This window comes from Brugia malayi (assembly GCF_000002995.4).
Source record: "Brugia malayi strain FR3 genome assembly, contig: Bm_v4_Chr2_contig_001, whole genome shotgun sequence".
In the NCBI taxonomy this organism is placed as follows: domain Eukaryota; kingdom Metazoa; phylum Nematoda; class Chromadorea; order Rhabditida; family Onchocercidae; genus Brugia; species Brugia malayi.
The window spans coordinates 8067417-8091209 of NW_025062476.1; the positions used below are offsets into that span (position 1 = coordinate 8067417).

General features: G+C 31.6%; 2 protein-coding genes across 4 annotated transcripts; one reads left to right on the top strand and one right to left on the bottom strand.

Moving 5' to 3' along the window:
- Positions 1-987: 987 nt before the first annotated feature.
- Positions 988-14236, top strand: Bma-shn-1 (Uncharacterized protein; the record flags this gene model as incomplete). 3 transcript variants are annotated; one of them, XM_043078861.1, is made up of 24 exons in its annotated part: positions 988-1050; positions 1755-1826; positions 2069-2194; positions 2571-2642; positions 2767-2976; positions 3358-3576; positions 6103-6218; positions 6506-6651; positions 6982-7091; positions 7297-7427; positions 7763-7839; positions 8126-8325; positions 8571-8643; positions 9268-9351; positions 10134-10348; positions 10504-10657; positions 11108-11299; positions 11369-11508; positions 11732-11923; positions 12017-12096; positions 12253-12372; positions 12541-12802; positions 13428-13617; positions 13986-14236. In XM_043078861.1, 24 exons carry the CDS (start codon positions 988-990, stop codon positions 14234-14236), a joined length of 3495 nt encoding a protein of 1164 aa, XP_042934795.1. The 3 variants fall into 3 exon arrangements, with proteins under 3 accessions (XP_042934795.1, XP_042934794.1, XP_042934796.1); XM_043078860.1 differs by lacking the exon at positions 9268-9351; XM_043078862.1 differs by lacking the exon at positions 13428-13617 and having other exon boundaries at positions 13986-14009.
- A 3956-nt stretch (positions 14237-18192) lies between these two features.
- Positions 18193-22622, bottom strand: Bm10085 (Uncharacterized protein; the record flags this gene model as incomplete). The annotated part of the gene is made up of 3 exons (XM_043078863.1): positions 18193-18334; positions 18414-18549; positions 22394-22622. 3 exons carry the CDS (start codon positions 22620-22622, stop codon positions 18193-18195), a joined length of 507 nt encoding a protein of 168 aa, XP_042934797.1.
- Between the last annotated feature and the right edge of the window lie 1171 nt (positions 22623-23793).

A 23793-nucleotide genomic window follows, 5' to 3' on the forward strand; every position in this document is an offset into this window, starting at 1 on the left:
TCTGAAAAGAATACTAAAAATCTATTCACTTGTAAAAATGTTTTTTTGGTAATTTAAGAAATTAGATGATATCATTGGTATTTTCAGGAAACCAAACATATGTCTTGCATTATTTAGTTTGATTAAATCATTTTATGTCTTATTATTTCTTCAATTTCTTTTCCTTGCTAATTGTTATGATCAAATTTATTTTGTATTTTTGCTTTTTCAATTATTTAATTTTATATAGAAATTTTGTGAGAATGAAGGAGTAATTTGAACTAAAGAATATTTGTATGGGTGCTTAGGACAGTATAATAATATAATTCACAAAGCAAAAAGATCAGTATGTGGTCAGCTGCAATTAAATGCTAAAAGATAGAAGTATTGCTGGCTATGGTAGAGAATAAATTATGCAAATAGGATTTAAATTGCTTTTCACTTTAGCAATTGGTTTTGACAAAAGAAAAAATATCTTCAATTTTTTCAAAATTTATGTAGGTAAAATGACTGCTTTTCGAAATAATTAGTGCGTCGTTTCTTCATTTAAATGATATCATTTTTGAGATATTTTATAAGTTATAAATTAGTTGAAAATCTGTCGTTTTAATTTAAATATAGTAAATGTATTGCTGCTCAATTCTCTCTTTTTTCAAAAAAAAAAAAAAAAAAGCTATTAAAATTAATTCGTCTAATAAATTAATGAAGTAGGATAATTTACTCAATTATCGATTCGGAGCCAGTAGATGACAGTTAGTATTTAAAAGTTAAGCTGTGAGAAAGCCAATTATGCTGCCGTAGTTATTGTACTAAATTCTGTTTTTGTGCTTAATTCTCTTCTTTCAAATAAGTTTGCAATTTATCTAACAATTTACTTGGAATAGGAATTTCGATGCAATATGAATGCTAATTTTGCTTTTTTTTCCAATAACTACTAAACACCGAATTTAAAATTTATTTGTTTTGCAGATCAAATGTATCAGGTATGGTAGTAATGTGGAATACTTGATGATTATGGCAGACGATGATGTATTAAATATACAAATTTTCATCCCCGAACTTCATATTCAGGTTAACCAAAGATTTCATGTACTTTTCGATGCAGCGCACCTCCTTTTTCATCTATGATTTTTATCTCATTTTGAGGTGTTTATGATTCAGAATTTGAGGAAAAGAAGGAACTGTAAAAAGTAAAATGAGTAAAAAGACCGATAAGAGAAAAACTTACATGGAAACTCTTTATAAGACATATAAGGAGGGATTTTGTATGCTTCAGAGCACAAATTTATGTTTGCAAATATACGAAATTAATGCTTAAATGAATGTTTAATGACAACTTTGTTTGAGATACTCTTTATACTTGACAAGTTATTGGCCAGTTATACACGTAGAAGCAATGTTAGCGGTTTAAATCCTTTTTGTTTGTTTGCTGAAGAAAAAAGCAGTACTCTGACAAACATTTCCTCTTCAGTATTGCTTTGATCACTGATGATCAATCACTTTGCATCTCTATCAAAAACAAAAAAAAGTGATACGGTACCCAACTCATGCACTATTCATATCTTTGCATGTATGATATTACCCATACGGTACATTGTACTTATCTTTCACACTGTGTATTCCTTATTGTCATAGCACTACTTGAACAAAAAGTATGTATCCTCAAAATAAATTTTATATGCTGAGAATCCTGCATGAAATATATGTTTAAATTAAATTATCTTCTGACTGGTTATGATTTAAAAAGCATTGATATGGAAACTACTGCATTATAGAAATGTTTGGTTGTTAATCTTGATGAGAAAGTTTGGGAAATCAAAGGGCGACTTGTCCAATCTCTTCAGAATGTAAGCTCACATTTTACGACATTTTTGTTTTCTTTTAAAAGATTTTTTGCTCATCTCTCGGTTGAAACTAGCATCTCTTGATTAAATTTCGTTACGCAACTATTTGAGAGATTACTTGAAATTCGATCATAAGTTTAAAATGTCAGCAACTTTACAATTCTTCTAAATGTTAACAGTGATAACAGGATAAGAAGAGAAAAACAGATCTGGTGATTAATGATTTGTTCTGAATTATTTTGCAGAAGCTACCTCAGTCATTCAACTACGGCTTGTTTCTGCCACCTTGCGATGGCCGCGCTGGCAAATTCTTACTGGAGGACCGTCCGATACGTGAATATCCATTTCATGATTGTGTCCCTTATCTTGAGGTTATTTTCACATGATATCAATTCTAAGACAGAACAAAAGCATTTATGGTCTGGTCGAAACCTTAATAAACTTTTAGTTTTGAGACATTCATTATATCTCAAAAATTCTTTAACTTCCACACTAATTTCTTGCTTTTCATGATATTTTAAATATAATTACAAATAAAAAATTAGATATAGTAATAGTAATAAATTTCGTTCAAATCATATTAATTACTGAAATATAAATCATTATGAAGTTTTCATTTATTTTCTACTAAACTTCTTCAAAACAGTAAAAGCAAATTTTAATAAGAAACAATCAAAATTTTGACTTTAATTCTTCAAAACAGTAAAGCAAATTTTAATAAGAAACAATCAAAATTTTTCATTTAAGCTCAAATACAAAAAGCGGGTTTACAAAATGTTGAATATTGACGAAAAGCAACTGGAAAAATTACATACTAAGGTAAATTATTTTAATTTAGCTTTGAGAAATTCTTGCTTATTAAATTAATTGAAAAAACAGAATAATTTACTTTGAAGAAGCACTTAATCCATTCCTCTCCTTCAGGCATATTTTCATCTTTCAGTCAAATTTGAAAAAATTCATGAATCACATTGCTCTTGGACAGCTAAAACGGACGGAAGAAATGTGTACTGCGGGATTTGATCCTAATTTTCACGATAATGAAGGTAAGACACCATTGACGATGGTGTGTTCATTACCAAATAACGAAGGTTTTATTAAAACGTTGGTAGAACATGGAGCTCACGTCGATTTCCGAAACAGTGATGGACAGGTAATATTATACTTTAAATTTAGCAAATGAAAAAAGAGGATAGTTAACTCAGTTAAATATATTTTAAAACTATATATTTTCATTAAGTAGGAATATAGCTTTTGATTATTTAATGTAAAGCCTTTTGGAACTAAATCATAATTTAAGATTAGATGAAAGAAAATGAGGTTTATTTATTAAGCTTGCTTGATTCACTTTCCATAGAATGTTAATTCTATGGAAAGTGATAAAGATTTTATTAGTAAATTGCAGAAAATATTTTGATATATGATTATTATTATAATGATTTTATACTATTAATATAGTCATATACACTTCAAACAAACTAAAGTGATGTTGTTGATATCCCAGAGTATTAATCTATCATGTAATATTTTATAGACACCAATGCATAAGGCGGCATATTGGTCTTTGGCGGAAAATGTTAACTGTTTGCTTGAACTTGGTGCATCACCAAACTATCGGGATCCACTTGGCTTGACACCACTTTACTACAACATGCTGCAGAGTAGTTCAAAATCATCAGTAGCTCAAATGTTACTTTATAATTATTCAGATATTAATGTAACTGATTTGGATGGAAATCATGAGATACATCAGGTTTGTACCGTTACCATTTAGATAGTTATGATATGTGATTTGCAGGTTGATTTATTAATTTGAACTTCATAAATTCTAAAAGTTTGGAAAAATTAGGATTAACTTTTTCTAAAAATAAAGTTCCAGAAATTTGTGGCATAAACTGATTTTCCCTGGTAGAAATCTTTATTCTTTAGTTACTATGTTACTGTCAACTTTATGAAAGTTTTTCAAAATATTTTGAAAAATTCAAGAAATGATGTGACAATTTTTTAAATTCTTTTCTAAAATGTTGCCATGCATGTCTTCCCAAAAATTTGATCTTTTTCTCGTCTACAAATGACGCCAATGCTTTAAAAAGGATTCGACGTTTTAGCAGTCTTTTCTTTGAAAAGTCGTTAAATGAGAAAGAAATCTTGAATTCTGCATTTCCTAATAATGACAGTACTAAATTAATAAGAGTGTTTCGTATTCTTTTTTCTTCGCGTTATCCGTTTACATTATCAGTTCAGATTTAATCCAAAATCTCTTCCATTTTCAAAATCTATTAGACAGAAAGAACAATTTTAACAGCAAGATATTCTATACGTGCATCTTTTTATATAAACAGGATTACTCGTCTTAATTTCATTGTTCTCATTAAGACTGATTTCGATGACAATGAAAGAATATTGCTTTAACATAAAAAATACCATGCTTCGCACTTCTGTGTGATGTAGAATACCGCACTTCAAGAATTTGTGAGTCGTAAAATTACAATTCAGATAGGAGTGGTTGTTGTTGTCAGAATATCTGACAAATCTGTTTTGGGGTGGGGTAAAGAAGAATGACAAAGACATGAAATTCCGGCGTGAGCCATTTTGTAGAAACTTTAAAAGTGTGGAGAAAACATACCTGTTAATTGATGAAGATGGGATGGTCCGAATTAGCAACACCTAATCAGTAATTTCTTTTAAATGGGAATTTTATTCTATTCTTTTGATCATATCATAACTAGGAAATGTATTGGACAGTCACTAACGCAACTAAGTAGTATTCGAATTTATTATAGACAATATGAAATATGATAAAACCGATTCCATTCGAAGATATGTTCTTCGAGGAAAACAGAAAGCATCTGGCTATACCTGATACTTATCTATCTAATCAGCAGTAATTTTCTTCAAGCTAGACTTGTTAAAGAGATTTGGCTCATTTTGTTAAGCAAAATAATGTAATCACCATGACTTAAATGTTGACACTTAATGAGAAAAAGTTTTTCTATTTCTGAATTCTCTACGTTTTAAAAAAAACACTTTTCGTTAGCATGAACAAATTAGAAAACAAAACGAATTAAAGAAAAATATTAATAGTATGAACGCGATCGTTACTACCTATGCTAACATTATCCTTTCTATTAGCCAATTTATCATATTATTATGTTAGTTTTGTTGTCGTCATCCAACTAGATAACTGACATTTCTCAAAAAACTCTTTCATTTTTCGAAAAGGAAAAATTTCTATGAAAAAACAGTTTCTTATTTTATCATTTTATTCTGTTAAATAAGGAGATATATATGTCATAATATATGACACTCAGTAGAGGCTTTTGTTACGGATTACTCTTCTTTACACATCAGTATTATAACTCTTGATGATTCTCGCGGATTATTCGATTTACTATACTGTTCCGATTCTTACCCAAATAGTCACTATACAAATATATGACAAGTGTTGCTTTAGTGGGCATTTACAACTTTTATAATAGATGTATTAACCTTTCTGTTTACAAAACACTGTCTATTTTTGAGATCGATTTTCTAATTTCAAATTGAAAGTTAGATTTGTTCAAATGCGATAAACTTAAAGTAATAAACTTCTGTTTATACATAGCAATCACTTTTACTCTCAGTGATAATTGCTAAGATATCCCTGCTAAATGTAGCAAAGAATCTCTTAAGGACGAGAAAAGAATAACTCGAAAATTTAAATAGTCTATGAATGCTTTCAACTACGGAAACAGCAAAAACAACATTACTTGTGTAATATTATCCGTACAGTAAATACTATCTTCTTTGATACTAATTGATTAGAATTAAGAAATAAAGTATTGCTTATAACAAGAAATCCAAAATGAAAATACATCTTCTTTATTACCTCAGGATTTATTGACGAAACAAAAATAATGGCTTCGTTCAATACCTATAAGAAGAGCAGAATTTATTCCAATTTAGAAGTTCCACTAAAATTTTCTCTCGGATCATGAGGATAAATATTTATAATCTCAGTTCCTTGGAATTTAAGAAGATTTCTCAATCGAAACGATAAAATATTATTTCAGCGTACTTCATGTTCTAACCATTGCAAATATTAAGCAACTTTTAAAATGAATTAAAATACCAAGCTAAATTCCTTATACAATTCCTTGTTTCTTATTTATTTTTCTAATTCATTTTCATTTGTTCTTCTAAGCTCAATTATTTTTTCGTTCAATTTATTGGTCAAAATTTTTTCAGACGAAATTTTAAAGATATGAAAAAAAGCAACAATTTTCTTTTTTTTTTTCAGGCATGCAAGAATGGTTTGGTGCAACATATGGATTATTTGATATACTATGGAGCTGAAATTAATGCTCAGAATATCAATGGGAATACTCCGCTTCATATTTGCGCAATTCATAATAAGTAATTAGTTTTGATTTTTCTTTCCGCTTTTTTTGCGGATCTATATGCTACAGGCACTCCATATACAAAAAAAAAAAAAAAAAAGCGGATTTACAAAATGCTGAAAAAAAAATTTTATAAGACTTCAAGTTTTTGCTTTTTGGGGCGTAAAAATGTTAATGAAATTAAGCTCGCATTCAATAAATCTAATTTCTCTTGATCTAAAAAGAAATGAAGGGTAAAATATAGCATATCTGTTTTCATTAGTTCAAAAAGAATTTGATTTTACTAGTTGAAAAATTTTTCAGACCTAATTGCGCACGTTTATTACTGTTTCGTGGTGCTAATCCAACAGTTATGAATAAGCAAAGCCAGACAGCGTTAGATGTGGCACAGATTCTTGGCTGTCATGAAATAACGAAAGTTATTTTGGACCATGACCCTGTATCCACTGGTTTGTTACATCTTTGCAAATAAATCCAAAATCATTTCTTCAGAGATCTTTACCTTTGTTAGAAACCTGGCACATTTAGGACCCGATCGACCTTTCCGTGTCAAAACATTTTCAGGCGCTCGGTTTTGGTCATGTCATTTTGTAATATGATCGAGAGTATAGTCGAGATTTTAGAGATCAAGAATTATCTGTTCATTTCTCGATTTATATTTAGGAATAAAATACTGGAGTTCTTTCTATTCTTTTATATTTTGACTTTTACCCAAAGAGTCGATACTATCAGTTTGAGAATGGTAAAATTGGCTTGACTTCCAGCATAAAATTTTTCAGTGCCCTATAACGTGAAGCCGACTTTTAATCCCAGAAGGCGTTCATCGATATTACCTAGTCAACGATCCTCAAGTCGGACATCACTTTGCAACAGTGAATATCGATCTGTGGTAAAAATTTTTGATAATAATTTTAATTCTACATATCGAACAAAAGTGAAAAATGAAAGTAATTTATAATCTGATATGTGATATTATAATGTCATCCAATTTCTCAATTGAACTTCTTTGATCTTTTGGTGTTAAACAAAGTAAAACAATTTGAAAGTTGATAATTCGGTCTTTGGATAGCTTGCAAAAGTACTGACTTTTTTAGATACCGGCCAGCCCGACACCAAGCCATATGTCAGTATCCAGTTATAAAACGTGTCCAGGGGATATTGATGGTGGATATAGTACAATGCGACGATATCCAGCTTACCCCCTAATGAACATCAATGGTTTTGAGTACGCCTCATTTATTAATTAAGTGCAAACATTCTAAGTAATCAAAAGCTTAGGGCAGATTAGTAAAGTGATTTAACGTTAAAATAGTCTGACTGGGAATGTATGGTTGCGCTGGAAACGTGTAAAATTGCTTGCGTAACACTACATAGATGTTGAAATATCGGATTTTAGATGTTTTTTTTTTTATGTATAAAAGTTTTTTGTACATACAAAAACGAATCAAAAAAAAGTTCCCAGTGATCGTCTTTAACTATTTGTTTATTTTATAAAATGAATAGAACTGGTTCTTTTGAAAGGCTCTTATTTACTCAATTCATTTAGCAGTATGCTTCCAGGATTAACATACCACGCACTATCGTAATACCGCGAGATAGTAAAGGTGGCTTCGGATTCGTCTTACGAGGCGCTACAAGTTTGTCCTCACAATTATTTTGCTGTGTATGTGTATGGGAATATGTTAACTTGTGTACAAAATTAAAACGAATATGAACTGAACAAAGAAATAAATGCACTAATTGTGACATAAATTTTAAACTTACTGTAGGTTTTGAAATGCTGATTTTTAAAACAAATGAAAATCGGAATGAGAAGAAAAAATATTTTAAAATCGAAATTAATTTAGAATGAATCAAGACTGAATTTAATTCATAGCTATCTAGTTTGCATTGAAGAAGTCAACTACTACTATATATGTTCAGAAGCCGGAAACTTTATTCCAACATTGTTGAATCCAGCATTGCAAAAATTCGAAGGGATTGATCTGCAAGGAATGGCTATGAAAGCGGGTCTAAGACCCGGTGATTTCTTGCTTCAGGTGAACAATATTGATGTACGTAGAACACCGCATGATCAAGTGCATAAATTAATACAGTCTTCGGGAGACACTGTAATGTTAAAGGTAGGTCAAATTTTCTTTTCCTTTAAGCAGTATTTGAACAAATCCTGGATATATTTTCTCTTAGTTATACTATTTGCGTACTCCATTATCATTTGATGAAAGACGGTATTTACGGTATTTCTGTTCCTTATTCACTGATAAAGATAGGATATGAAGTACAGAGATTGTTGTACAGCGATTCACTCAAGCTAATGTTTCTATTTAAAAAGAGGCTGATTTAATAAATTTTCGAAAGGATTTTTCAGGTGATTACTGTCGATCCTGGTTTATTTAGTTTTCCGCCCTCTCATACGATGCCGGTGAATATTTCTCGCACAGGTTGGTAATTTTTAAAATTTTAAACTTTTTGAATAAATGTCAACTTTAGAGATGTCTCATAATGATTTAAGCGACATGAAGCTCGTATTATATGTTTCATTTATTTTTGTTTTTTTCTTAGCTCTATCATTTTAAGTGTAAGATAAAATAAAATGTTATTGTCTCGTGAATAACTATTTGTTTTAACATGATTGAAATGAGTGCAACACCAACAGCTCTGCTCGTAATGTTAAATTGCAAATTGAATCATATGATATCAGTAATGACCAGACTGTCTTAAAGTCGTCAAAATCAAGCTAAACTTAATATTGACAAAAAATTGCAGCTTTCTATAGGGCAAATGTTTGTATTCTAATATTGTGCTTTATAAGTCAAGATAGCATTTGATGGAAAATGCATAATATTTTTATGGCATTCTTAAAATTAGTAGTAATGACTAAATTAATTAGGAAGTGTTTTGCACATTACGACCATTGATTAAAAAAATTTCGCGAAAAAGCTATTCATTGGTTCCTGTTATCACTTCTTGTGTTAGTTGTATTTTTCCCACATTCATTCTCACTTTAAAAAAGTGATATAATCTTTAAATTAGCATGCTTTTGTTGTGCATGTAAACGCTTATAGTTCGGGAATATCGTCCACCAATGCTGCCACAAGACAAAACGTATATCAGCCATTCGTTACCACGTCGAAATCGTCGCATCAGTGGTAAATTCATTCTACTTTATTATTTTTAGCGGATATCCAAAAAGTCCACTTCACAAGTCATTATGAACCTGGAACAGTAAGGAAATCTCTTTCAAGTGGTTTGTATTGTAGTCCAATAGTAACCTTTACCAGAAAGGCGTATAATGCCAGTCGATGTTTAAATTCATTCACTATTCACAGAATTCTTGAAATCACCTGCACCTTTAGTGTTGTTTCCATGGTCGTACATTGATCGTTGTTTCTACTCTTCCTTGCTTGTCAAAAATGTCAACCTCGGCTTTTCAAAGATCATAAAATTAGTGTAGATATTAGTGTAGGTATATATATTTATATATTAAAGTTAATGATGCTATTCTCAATCCAGAGCAGTTGATCGTGTCGCATGTTCGTAGCTTCATGTTATATTCATACCTTCATGTGTCAATGTTATCTTTAAACATATGGTATTTGCTTAGTCCCGGATTATCTCAGAAATCCATTAAATTTAATGCTTCGATTTTGAAGTATTCTTAATTCAAAAAATATTATTGGGAAAGAATGGCTAGGAGTACTAAAACGTAGAACATATTAATGGAAAAAAAAGTTTTAGCAATTGTGTTATTTAACATTTGAAACCCTTCATAACTATTTTATTATCATTCTTGAATTTCAAGTTATTGCAGTTGATTAGAAGTCATTTCACACTTCTTTATTTGTTACTAAAATGTGGATATATGATTATTGGAAATAGTTATAAATAATGTTAAATGAGAGTTAATGGTGCTAATTATTGAATTTTGCAGGTAACATAGGTGACATGTATGGTTATGGTAATAGTTTGCTTCCCTTGCATTCTACTAAATCGGTAGAAACACTAAATCAAAGTAATTACGAACGATTTGCGTCCGTAAAACAACGAATTGGTAGTTCTAAACGTATTTCTATGGAAGAATTGGAACGACTGATGGAACGACAGGGACAGTGTACTTCGCAATTTCAACCCATCCCCATAAATGAGGTTTTTTCACTTCATTTTCCATCTTACAACCTTATAATTTTTTGAAATTGCACTGTTATTTCTCATTTTTCACTTCATGGCATTCTGTTCAGAGAACTTATTTTGTAATTTTGATATTTACTTTTCGCTAAACATTATATTAACTTTGGCTACAGGATTCACTGCCAAATCGAAATAGTTTGAAGTTTAATTCAGTGAATGACCTAAAACGTTACAAAAAAAGTGGCTTACATCGAACAACTTTACCACCTGTAGCTGGTAACGACCATTGTGCTCCGTCAGTAATACAAAGCTTTAATTCTTCACCAGGTCATTATTAAGTTTTCTTTCCTTTTAACATTAACTTTCTAAAGCTTTCAAGAATTAATTCAAGAAATAAAATTTCTTATTCGAATCAAAGACGCAGAAATAAAATATTTCATTTTCAATATTTGGATAAAAGACAAACTTGTTCTTCTCCTTCATCAGAAATTTTAACTTATAACTAATAATTAAAATATAGTTTATTGTTTGGATAATTCTTCAAAAATTCGATTTTATCACCTTGTGGCTGATATATATCTCAACTGTTTTCATCTTTTGTGATTGATAAGTGTTTTGGATATCAGCGATTAGCTGTGCATCGAAACCACTTTTTCTGTTCTCATTATGTCATTGCACTACCACGACAGTTAAAATTTGGAAAAGACTTCAATTTGAAATGGTTTTTTTGGCGCTATCTTAATTATTTAAGCATTCAAATTTCCTGTTTTGTTACAGATTTGCCTCGATCAGTGGATGATGAATCGCCCTCATTGATTTCTTTTAATGGACAAGTTAGCCAACGTGGCTTTGCCATTTCTCCAGACTATTCACGTCCTTTTAAGTCCATCGACCGACCCAAAACACCACCACCTCCTCCACCACTTCCACCGCTGTTTGACAACTTCCCATCATCGTCCTCGAATAATGGTAATACTTTAACGAATAGCACACCTCCGACAATACCTACATCAGCAATGTCGAGCACTTTTCTTGCAGAAACACTAACATCTCCGCCTCGAATCGAAACGACTCTTTCATCTCCACCTGCTGCACCTCCACCTCCACCTCCACCACCACCTCCTCCTCCACCACTTCCTCTGCTCCAGTCTTCTGCAACAACAGCAGCAAAATCTGTGGTATTCTTTTTAGGACACAAATTTTTTCAACTGAATTGCTATTCTCTCAGCGCACGGATATAAAAGTATAAATAGATTAGCTATTTTGACAACTTGTTTAGAATTATATCGACCATTATTGCGACGGTCTAGCAGATAGTGCTAATTAAATGGGTTGTAGAAGTCTTCCGATTATAAAGAACTTTTTGATTTATTCTTCGAAAAGAATCAAATTAATTTTCAGTCTTTTAAAAATGATGATGAAGATGGAGAATCTGAATCAAAAGAAACAAGAACTCCTGCTATCAGTAGTGAAATCTTGTCAACAATAAAATTGAAACCTACCATACGACGTGAACCAGCTAATTACTGTGCAACCGTGCCACGTGGATTTGATTCTGATCTACGTAATGCACTGGCAAAAAGGAGAGGCAAGGCACGCTTTTTTTAATAGAAAATCATGAACTGGCCTGTTATTTGCAAAGCTTATTCTTCGCTGAATTTCCATCATAATATGGGGAAATTTTAGGTTGCTCAAAGTGGTAGTAATGATGCATCGAAAAAAGTAGTTTTCTTGCTGGAGAATCCTCCTGTAGCCACAGTGATCAGGTTTGATCTCCCTAGTTTATTTTAAATATTTTATACCTTCTTGAATTATGCGTGGTATACGAAGTTCTCATCCTCAGATGATTTGACTCTAAAAATTTGAGAGCTCGATCTGTTAGAGGAAGAAGAGATATTTTATAAAAATAAATGATTTTGTAGCAGTTACGGTGGATTAAGTTTGTGCGAATCAGTCCGGCAAAGTGTTCCAAGTTCAACAAAATGGGAGATTGGGAAATCAGAGCATTCTCCAACGAGTATTGCATCAAAAAAAGATAGCGGGTGAGTCAATTGTTAAAATATTTATGTCTTTTACACTTCCATAAATTGCACCGGTAACGAGATATCCTGTCATCACATACTTCGAATTCTATTACTTATTTCGAAAGACACCATAATTTTGAAATTGCGATTGTTTGTCTTTCAAAAACTTACAATTTCCGTTTTCAGTTATACATCGTCACGCACTTCGCTTGAACCATCAGAATGCGGTGAAGAAATTGGATCAGTAGGTGCTACGATAATTGCGGTACCAGGATCTACGAAACCAACCACTGGCGTAGCTGGTGCCAGTTCCGCATGTCATGTCTCGTTGCTTAGTAATCAGTTTGAAGAAATTTGTGGATCTACGTGTACCAGGAAGAGTAATTGTTTATCGCAGGTAGCACCACCTGTTCAACAGTTAGCTCAAGCGGTCAGCGATCATGATTCGGTAAGTACGATGCAATTTTAGGCCTTCAAAAGCTTCGTTTATCCTTCAGCTATACTGAATTACTTTTGCTCAACCTTCTCTTGTCGCATGTTATTGAACGCAATGAAATCAAAAGCTTTTTTGTGAATGCTAATAAATCATTGCACGATTGTTTTCCAACCATTGCAGAAAATGTTTCCGGACCACTGCTATTAGCATCTAGTGAATCAGTTTCGCTTCCGATTTGAAATAACAAAAGTTAAAATTTAATGCAGCCTTGGAAGTCTTTCTACAAAAAAGACAGCATGTAGTTTTAAAGCAACCCACTTTTGGACAATTTCAATTTTCGTTTTTAAGTTTTCTCAAGGAGGGAGATCAAGAGAACTTACTATTGAAACGAGAACTGGAACACCATATGTTTCGAAATTTCCGACTAAGTTAAATAACTCGAACGATTTTACGACTCGTATCAGAAACAATGTTAGGCAGGAAGTTTTATTAAAAAATCCTATCCTAAGATGGCTTATTTTAACACACCTGAACTTCTCGTTATTTTTTGTTATTCATTATTTCGCCTTTTTCCGTGTGTCAGTCTTTGTTCAATTTGCCCCGTTGTACTTTTTCTGGAATTCGAATTTCTCTCCAGATGAGCTTGAACTCCACACTGTCGACGTTAAGTAGACAATCATCAACGGATTGTCAACAGCGGACATTGTCTACTATCCTATTGTCAACATCTCATTGCAAACTCTCAGTAACTCCCTCAACTGACTGCAATGACGATGAACCGGACAGCGGTACTGGTGACTCCGATAACGACGCTGCGACAAAATCTAGTAAGCTGTAAAGAAATTTATTTCATCGATGTTCTGTATGTATGAAAATTTTGTTCCTATCTGTTTGCTCGTATTTGTTTATGTCAGAAAGCTTCCTACTGTTCAACATTTTGAAGCTGCATTGTGATGTTACACAGTTTTGGATAGAGGCCCATTTTGTTCATTTTTTAGAATAGTTTTACTTTTGCTAGAACTCTAATATCTTTTTTATAAATGATCACTTCGATTCCGGTTGCCTTATTCCTTCGTGCTTCTGTCTGTACGGCAATTTGAAATTAGCTGGTTCCTTAAATATTTTCTCTTTCCTGCATTTACGAAGTTCTCAGTCTCGTACTTCATTGAATTTAATATTATAATAATATTTGCAGGTAGTCACACAAGTCCGCTTATGAGTAACAGTTTTATCGATAAACAAGTGGCAAGCTGGACAACTGATGACATTGTTGCATGGCTAAAAACATTAGGCCTTTCGGAACATTCCAGGAAATTCCAGCAGTTTCGAATTGACGGTACTCATTTGTTATCCTTTGATCGATCATTGTTAACGCAGCTCGGTGTCACACGAATTGGTCATCGACAACTGATTGAACGGTCTCTGAAAAGTTTGAGCAATAATTAAGATGTGCTAAAAATAAAAACGGAGAAGTTCCCAAGTTAATTGTTGAATATGGCAAATAATCTTTTCGCTTTGTTAAAATTTGACAGTGTATTCTTAACTGCAGGCTGCAGAATTTTGATGAAGTTGATAATCATAGATATTTGCTTCAGACAGGAAAAAATGTTCCCATTTTTTTTCAAGAAGGAAAAAATAAAAAAAGGGGTGTAGGATGTTTTATTCATTTATTTCAAATATGTATTTATATATACAAAAGAAAAAAAAGTTATGAGAAGTAAAAAATATATTTTTGGTAAAAATGATTGGTTTAAGCCTAAATGGAAAATTTAAGATTTTTTTATGGAACATTTATTCACTTTACTAATATACTTTTGCAAGTTAGAAATATTTATCTACAAATTATTTGTCCTGTTTATTTCAGTCTCGTTTTTTTTTTTTTTTTTTTTTTTTTGCAATACTTCATTTAATGCTATTTCGAAATATGAAATGAATACGTATCTAGTTTGTTATGCTAACTGTTTTTCGAGCAATTGGTGAACTGCTTTTCTACGTGAATTGTTTAGATGTTAAATGACAAAATCGAAATGCATTGTTGCTTCACTGAGCTTTGATGGAAATTAATATTTGTAGTCCATGTAGTTTTACACATTTTTCGTATTACTATTAAGTAAGTAAAAAGTGCAATATAACAAATGAGTGGTTGCTGAAAGGAATTCATATTTGGTATTTTATGATTGCTTTCTTAATCTTGACTTTGTATGTACTTCAATAAATAATGAATAAATATTCAACGAGTGATTGTTCATCCTTCCAAAGAAAATTATATCCTTTTCAGTCCCACTTTTGTAACTTGCTCACTTTTAATGATGGTTATAATTGTCGAGAATTAGTGTATAGCAACAATACTGATAATTTGGTAAGACTTGAAAGTCTTCCAGTATGAGATAAAGAGGAAGAAATAAATTATTGGGAAAATTAAAAGATTTAAATTAGATTAAATTGAATTAAGTGAGCAAGAAAGCAAACGAATTATATTCTAGAAACTATAAAACAGAAGATTGAAGTCCTTATATAGCGGTCACTGGCTTACAAGCAATGACTACAGTAAATAAAACAGATCGTTTTTATTTTGTATATGGTATGGATTGGGTTTTGAAGGTACGTCAGTTAATGATGAGAATGACTGTTAGATTAGGAAACCTCTATAATACAATATTTCAACATTGCAAGTAGATTTAGTTTAGAATAAGGGAGCAATTTTTAACATATTAAACAATGGTTAATGAATGTATTGAAAATCAACTTTTTGTTCTCTTTAAATCCTTTTTCACTTTTTTTGCGACCCCTTTTTGACCATTCATTTTTATCACTTTAAGCCGTATCTTTGCTTATGTGTATATTAATATCGTCTTGAAAATGAAGTAACTACTCGGTGTATGTCCAGAAAACTCAAGAAGGGAGATTTCTAGAAGAAGTTTAAATTCCAATAACTGCTTAAAACGAGCATTGCTCCCTACCAAACAGTGAAGAAATGTTTCTTTCATATTTCAATGAACTTAAGGGTTGTCACTTACAATTTCAGTAAGCCTACTGAAAGATGAATTTAGGAAAATCTTTATCTTTTTAAACAAACACGGCTTGACTTTGTATATTACTGTCTTTAATAATAACTACAATATTTCATTATTTTTTGAAAAGAAATGACTGGTATATAATACAGCAGTACATAATTTATCTTTGATTAAAATGATGGTGGTGTATCACAGTTATCGTGTTGCTACAAGTGGTACTATATGACCGATTAAAATTTCTGCTGTATAAATTGTCATCGTTACAGTTACGACAATGCTTAATTATGATTAAGTGAAATCGCCGTACTGCGTCATTCTCTTCAATTTAATTCGCAACATTGTGTTGTGCAGTGTCATCGACTGGAGTCGAAATCTTTTTGAAAACCCTCAATGTTATCCTCAATTTTTCTAGTATTCCCAATTTTTAGCTAATGCGTTTGATCATATTGAATTATTAACTTAAATTATGTATTTTCAAATATCTTTCAGTTCAGTGCGAAGTAGTAAAAATGATATTTCAACTCGGTCTGTCAAGTTTTACTCCTATCATCCGGCAAATAATTAAATTCAACTTGCTATTATTCTATATACATTTTGTTACGTATTGAATCAAGAAGCCTTGGCGATCTTCGGCAGCACCATGTAATCGGAAACTTGTAAACTATCAGCCCGTGGTGCAATGATCGCATTTATTTGTTTATCTTTTTGGCCATACTCTTCCCTTTTCCTCTTTGCTATATTCAATTTATGACATTTATTAGCCTTCTGCTGAGGGTTTATTTCTATTTTATGGAGATGCTGTGTAACGTAGTAGTTAGTAAAGCCAATAGAAGAGGATCGTTTTATGAAATTATTGAAATTTTGAAGATTCGTGCTAATTCCCGTGACTCATGCTTTTATGTACAGAATTTTTAAATAAAAATTAAAAATATCCGATTTCTTTGTTCTATTAGGTTAAATAAACTTTGTCAAGCATTTAACTTCTTCGATTAATTAGAAAGACCACATTTTACTAACGATTAGGAATATTTCCAAGTATATTTTAGCTTACACCCAAAAATTACAGAAAATAATTCTAATATCGCAGCTCCAGGAAGATGTAAGTGGAAGTATTGAAGAATAGTTTCTGCAACAATTTTGCCGCAGAAATATTTCTACACATTTTTTAAATTTCGAAATCAAGAATATTTCTACATCTCATATATTAAGTTCATTTCAAAAACAAATGTTCATTTAAGTTTGAATCGTTAACCTTAATTTAATGTTTTCATAATCTGAATGGATTCCATTATCAAGCTAAGAAATAGTTGTCACTCCTTATCTCATCAAAACTTGGTATTGTCTTTGACTGTTAGTCCTATACGAGTAGTTCATTACCCCAATAAAAATTACTGATCGATCGGATTTTATTGTATCAGCGAGCTGCTTCATTTCATTTTGCGTTTAATTCCACAAAACAATTTTTTCTCCGGTATATACGAAAAAAAACTGTTTAGAAATAAACGAAGCGATAAAATCATTTGTGAATGTCCAAATTCAATAATACATTAAACACGGCTTTTTGTGGAATTCAAGAAAAATGGATCTGGATAGTTTTTTTTTTTTTAAGCGCATCATAGGTTAACGCTTACTACATATGACTTTCGTATGTTTAAATGACAACTTTCTATTACACTAAGGTCCGAAAGGAAACTTCGCATAATATCTTGTTACAAGAAGTGTTGGTAACCAAAACAAAGCTTAGTACAATGCCATGTGTAGATCAGAAATAAGTATGCCAAAATCCACAATTTGATGATTCCCTTTAGTTTCGAGAGAAAAAGCATGGCGCTGAAAAGAAAATCTGCTTGAATTTGGCTGGAAATTTGTCAAAATATGTCAAAAAACTATGGAACACGTCCTATTTTACAAGTTTTCTAAAATATCGCTTACTTCATATCCATGTAGCTTCTTAGCAAACGCACACGTGAATTCAGCTTTACTTTTCTACAATCCTCCTTTGAACAAATTTATCATTTTGATGTTCTTCTTACAACTAATTTGTCATATATCACTAAATTTATATCCTCTTCTCATTTCATTATTACCATAAGAAAATTGTCTCTGTTAAGTTTTGTAGCGAAAATACAAAAATTTTCAAGCACTTTAATAGATTTTCCATGTTGTTCTTCGAAATTTACATTCATCACATTTTAACCTCCGTACCTGGATTTCACTGTCGATGTGATCTTTCTTATAATAGGCGAAAGTCTATGTTTGTTCAATCTTCAAAATATTCTAGTACCTTATAAAATTTTCAGTCCTTTTTTTCTACTGAATTTTCAAGAAAGGATGAACCTGCAAACTGGTATGCATAAAATAAACGCTTCACTACGTTAATCTCATCAATCAATTAGTTCCTCTGTTGTTCCCCGTTTGCCAAATCAGTTCATTGTTCACTATTCTATCCGTTCGACCGCTTAACCGAAGAGCTCGAATGGCGTGTTTAAATTCGCCATCGATGCTGTCATCATCATTACGATCGTTAATTCTGGACATGCACTGGTATGATTCCATCCATTTGTTATCCTTCTCTCTCTACAATCATCTCAACCATCTGTATCACATACGATGATTTGGCGACTTCTTTCTTCCATCCATCCTCCACCCGCAATCGGAATCGCGTTTCACTTTTCTCAAAGTTCCCTCCCAAATTTATCGCATTCTTTTCATCCGCTACAACTCGCCAATCAATCAGCCAACCATCTTCAATCGATTTTGGAAACTGCAGATCGATTTGTATGACTTGAAGCAAGACGTCCCCAGCTTTGGTCACTTAGAATCTTTCACCCCCAACTATTTGTCTTTAATTTTTGTAAATGGAAAAAAATGAAAACTTGCTATTTGCTATTCTGTGCAAGTGCTAAAAGTATTCATGCATTCAGCGTGGATTGTGATTCTATTTTGAAAACTTACAGTTGCTCCGTTTGTATCTGATTTAAGTTGGTGTAAAATTAGTAGAAAATCTATCAGTAAATCAGTTATCATATCAGCCCATGTTCTGTATTTACCCAAGATAACTTTATCTTGAAACTAAGTAGGATTGTTGTAATTTACATTTGTTTTTGAAATCATTATGATCAATCGAATACATTTCCCAAGTTACATTAAGAGTGAAATAATGTCTTTTTCAGTGTCATAAGACATGAAAAACCTGGTTTAGCTTTTTTAGCCTTTGGGCACGCTCTCGAAGTACAGCTTATTTAATTGATTCATCATGGGCTAGATATTTTGTGACAGAAACCAAGAAAGAGCATACTAAATTTGAAACAGCGCTGTTAACCTGACCAGTGCTCCTGGTCTAATAGCCAGCTATTGACGCTTTTTCAACTATTAAACGTTGTTTATTTGTTTTCCTGTCATGTTTCATTTGTTCTTTTTTTAACGCTGTCGAGTCTTGGCTTTCCTGCTTTTCAGTTTCATACACTGAAACATAACTGATAATCTCCAAGTAATTTAGTTTGCAACTACTCTGCTTTTTTTTTTTATTTTGAATTGTTGAGATTGAATTTTCATGTGACTATTAAGGGCCCTTTATAAAGCGGAATAATGTCCGAACAACATTTCATATCAGCCATAGCTTAAATTATTAGAGTTTTTTTTTTTTTGGATTCTGAGTTCATCCTTCCACACATTACATTTCACTACTTTAGGTATTACTCATATTTTCCTTTTATTTCTTCCATTCTTTCTATTCATAATATATGTGTACATGTGAAAACAGTGCACAAACAAAGGCATACAGAAAAAGTAAAAATATATGAGAAAAAGCTCAAATTTCTAAAGTTAATGATATTAATACTAGGTTGTTAACATCAATTTTTATCAGATCTTTCTTAAATTCCAATTTAAAGAGTTGCGACCTATCCATAAAACGATTTCTTGTCTTCAAGCATTTTCTAGTTATTGGACTAGGAACTAAATTAGTAGACAAGTGCAAAATTAAACTAAAAGCTAAGCATATAAGTGAAATATATATACTACACTCTTTACCTGTGACTATTATCATCAGTGAGCTTATTACGTGCTTGCCGTGCGTAGTTATTCTTCGGATATTTTTGCTAAATTATCTTGGTGCTTTTAGTGCTTGCTTTGTAAACTAGCGGTGAGTTAAGCAATTTGTGGTAAATTAAGACATGTATAGTCCCCTACCGCTCCTTGGTACCTTGGTGTTCATCTTTGTTTTGTTCTCTTTCACAAATAAGCAGCTCACTTCATTTGTTACTGTGTGCATTTGTTTCGGCGTATCGTGTTGAAATTCGATGAGATGGCTGCAGGAATATGTCTGTCTGATGGATGGAGGGACCGGTTTCTGCTCTGGTCGAGGCATTACTTTTTGTCTTTTTCATCATCCATTTACCAAGAAAATCCGTCTTTTTTTCCTTCGAATGTAATGACTTCTTCGTACTGACAAAATTGAGTCCAAGTATTTACTTGAATTTTTCAAAATTTTCGATAAAAGTTTTAGAGACATCCAGCTTGATTGTTTCTTTTGCATATTTCATACTTCCAATAGTTTTATTCTTTTCTGTTTGTATGGAATTTTAATAGTTTTTCTTTCGAATATTAATTAGCTATTAGAAGGGAGAGGAGAGAATTAGCTGAAAACTGTGTTGTATGATGTTAGTTGTTCATAGGCTTAAATATTTCTGTTCATGAAGAAGGGAATTTTATTACCATAAATCGCTGCTTTGCAAAACCTGTTTCGAACTATCATTTCTGATGTTATCACTGTTGTTTGATATAATTTGTAAAGTATTTAAATATTATGGACAGGATTTTTGCACACAGTTGATTGGTACGATTGTTCTGCTATTCATTTAGATAATTCTAAAAAGAAAATTTTGGTGTATTCTCTTTATAATCATAGTAAGGATAATTATAATCAGTTGAAGTAAAACAAGGATTTCATCTCAAATGGAGATGGGAAATCTCGGTAGTCCATAGTAAATTTATTAAATTGAAAGATTTCGTATATTCGGCAATCACTGTTTATTAGTGAGTTGATGGAATTCAAAGGAGAGGAAGGATTGTTATTAGTTACAGCAGAAATAGAGTGACGGAACTTTTCCCTCCCTCTCTCTCTCTCTCTTTCATTCTCCTTTTCTCATTTCTTATCTGTTTAACATTTCAGATTCCTTTTCTCATCTCAAGGATGTTTTTTACTGTCTCACTCTTTAATTCATCCCATTTTCCCTTTTTATATCGTTTTCCTTTCGAATCTACAATCCTGTCGGGAATTTTAGTTTTGTTTGATTGACGATGAAGTCCTTATTGTTTATTTGTTTATGTAAGCAAATTACTCGGAATAAACATTTATTGATTGACGTTATAAGGATTATTCGGTAATATTACAATTAGTCAATCAATTGTGCTAAGCTTTGATTAGGATTGTCTTCAGATTCTCATTTAATTGAAGTTGGTAGGGTGTAGAAAGAGTTGAAACTTACTATTGCTAGAGATTAATCCCAGACAATGGTTTTAACTTCTTATATAGATGATATTGGATTACAGTAATTTGAGTGATTCTCGCTCTTAAGTAATCTTTACTTTATGAAGTGGAAGCAGTATTGCTTTGTTACGTCAGTTGCTTGTAAGAATGAAAGACGTCTACAATATTTCGATATTGCAAGTAGGTTACAAGTAGGATTAGTATAACAATGAAAGTTAATTTTGACAGTCGAATATAAGTTTGGTTGTCGTACTAAAAGATCTTAACATAAAATTGAGAGCAAGTTAAGCAAAACACATATTCTTTGTCAACAGATTGTAGTTTCCTAGACAGTGTAGATAAGCTTAGATAAAAGCTGAACAAATGAAAAATAAAACTAAGAGTTTTATGTTTGTCTAAGGAATATTCAGATAAAACAAAATTACTTACATATTGTAAAATTATTTCGTTTTTTCCGATAACTGGTACAAATTTCCTTTACATTAAAAAAGCGGCAATTAGACAATTGGCAGGCATTTCATGCACTTTTTTTTATTCATATAACCTATTTTAGTAAGCTGATATATAGAGAAAATTCTAAATTTTTGGAACGAAATTTGTTGACCTTGTTGACATCAATAATTCACTTAGTCATCATTGAGAGATGCGCTTTGAAACCTTTTGATCGATTCAATTCTGCCAGAAAATCTGACGTAAACTTATCTGTTTCACTTATCTGCTTGCATATGTAAAATGTTAAAATTAATGCTTGTTGAAACAATTCGGACATCAGTTTTTCAGTTGTATGATAATTTGATTTCAAACAAAGCGTAGAAATCGTAAATGCTCGATTACAAATGCTCGATTATTCATTGCCAGAATTGCTGTTTAAGATTTCTAGTAAAGCTTCATTTTAATGAAGAAAAGCATGGAAAAATTGTTAAAAATTCCACAGGACCTTGTCAAAATTGTTTTTCGACAATCATGCGACAAATATAACTTTGGTTAATTTGTTTTTGTAGCTTAATGGTGTATTCGAATGGATAAATGTGTAATGAAGTGAATCTTTCCGGCAATTAAAATCAAATAGTAGTATAATCATTTATGCTTGAGTCTTACCGTTAGAATCAGAAACATTTCCTTTATTTTTGAGTAGTCTCAGCCATATCGCAATATCAAATGCATCATTGAAAACATTGCTCAACAATATCAGGTACTTTTTAACCTTCTGAATGAGTGCAAATCTGCTCCCCTTCTCTTTGCAGTAATTGGCACGTTGACCTTTTACAGTGTTTTCACGAAATGGATTCCCGTTTTCGGCATCATAAGTGTCCTCAATCATATCCATTTGCTGAATCAGTGTTTGTTATTATCAGTTGTCATAGTGTCTTTATATGTATATTTTTTTTAACTGGTATTTTTAGAATTCTTTATTCAAATTAGATACTTTATTGTTGATTTCTGATCTGAATTTCTCTATTGGTTTTTAGTGGGAAATGAAAAGAGAAGCAAATCATTGAGAAATTTATTGTATTATTCTGTGCAAGATTGAATTTATTTTTTAATTTTATTCTGGCTTCCAGAATAAAATTAAAAAATAAGAACAATGTACTTAATTTTGAAATCAGCATGAAAACAGCGTATGTACCTTTCTGGTTTTACCTCATAAAAATTTCGATTTTACTTCTTAACAGTGTTTTCATAAATTTCTCACCATTCTCAGTAGATTAGTGAAATAGGCTTAATAAAAAATTTGTACATTTCTTATGATACTTCGCTCATTGTTGAAATTTTACTTTTCACCGTGTGGACCGAGGTAGATATACAGTAATTATTATATTGCTAATGACATAATTATTCATAGTTGGGGAAAAATAAACATAAGAGATTTTTATTTAATCCGTACCGGTGATTGGGATTGGGAGCATAGGAAAGAATACATTTTTTCTTGATGTACTACAAGAATCCCTTCATAACATAAACATTTTGAGTGGCTTTGTCTTTCGCATGCTGACGTTAACAGTGTTTTAGTTAAGGCAAATGCATCGTTTTTAAATTGTTAGGGACGCTGGTACATTACATACTAAATTTGCAAAAGTCGCATTTAATTCTCGACATTGGTGTCGATTGTGGTAACAATTCTTTGGAGAATGAAAGGGAATTGCAATGAACAAAGCAATTGCAATAAAAAAAAAAAAAAAAAAATGGTGGAAACGCAAATCTGATGAAAGAGTCTAGTTTACAGCGGACTTTAATCCCCTGATCAGTGGAAATTATAGTATCGATGGAGTTTCTTCGAATGCTATCACCTGTCAGCAAGAAATAAGTGTGGGAAAAAGAACATCAATGGAAGTTCTTTAAAGTTGATTTTTTTTTTTCATTTCTTCATCTGTTGGGCTTGTAACGAAGACTGTTTCACTGTTCAGTATTTAACAATCATTTATGTCTGACTAGTACTAGAAAAGCATTTTTGAACAAGAAAACTGGAGTGAAATAAATGAAATATATATATGAAAATT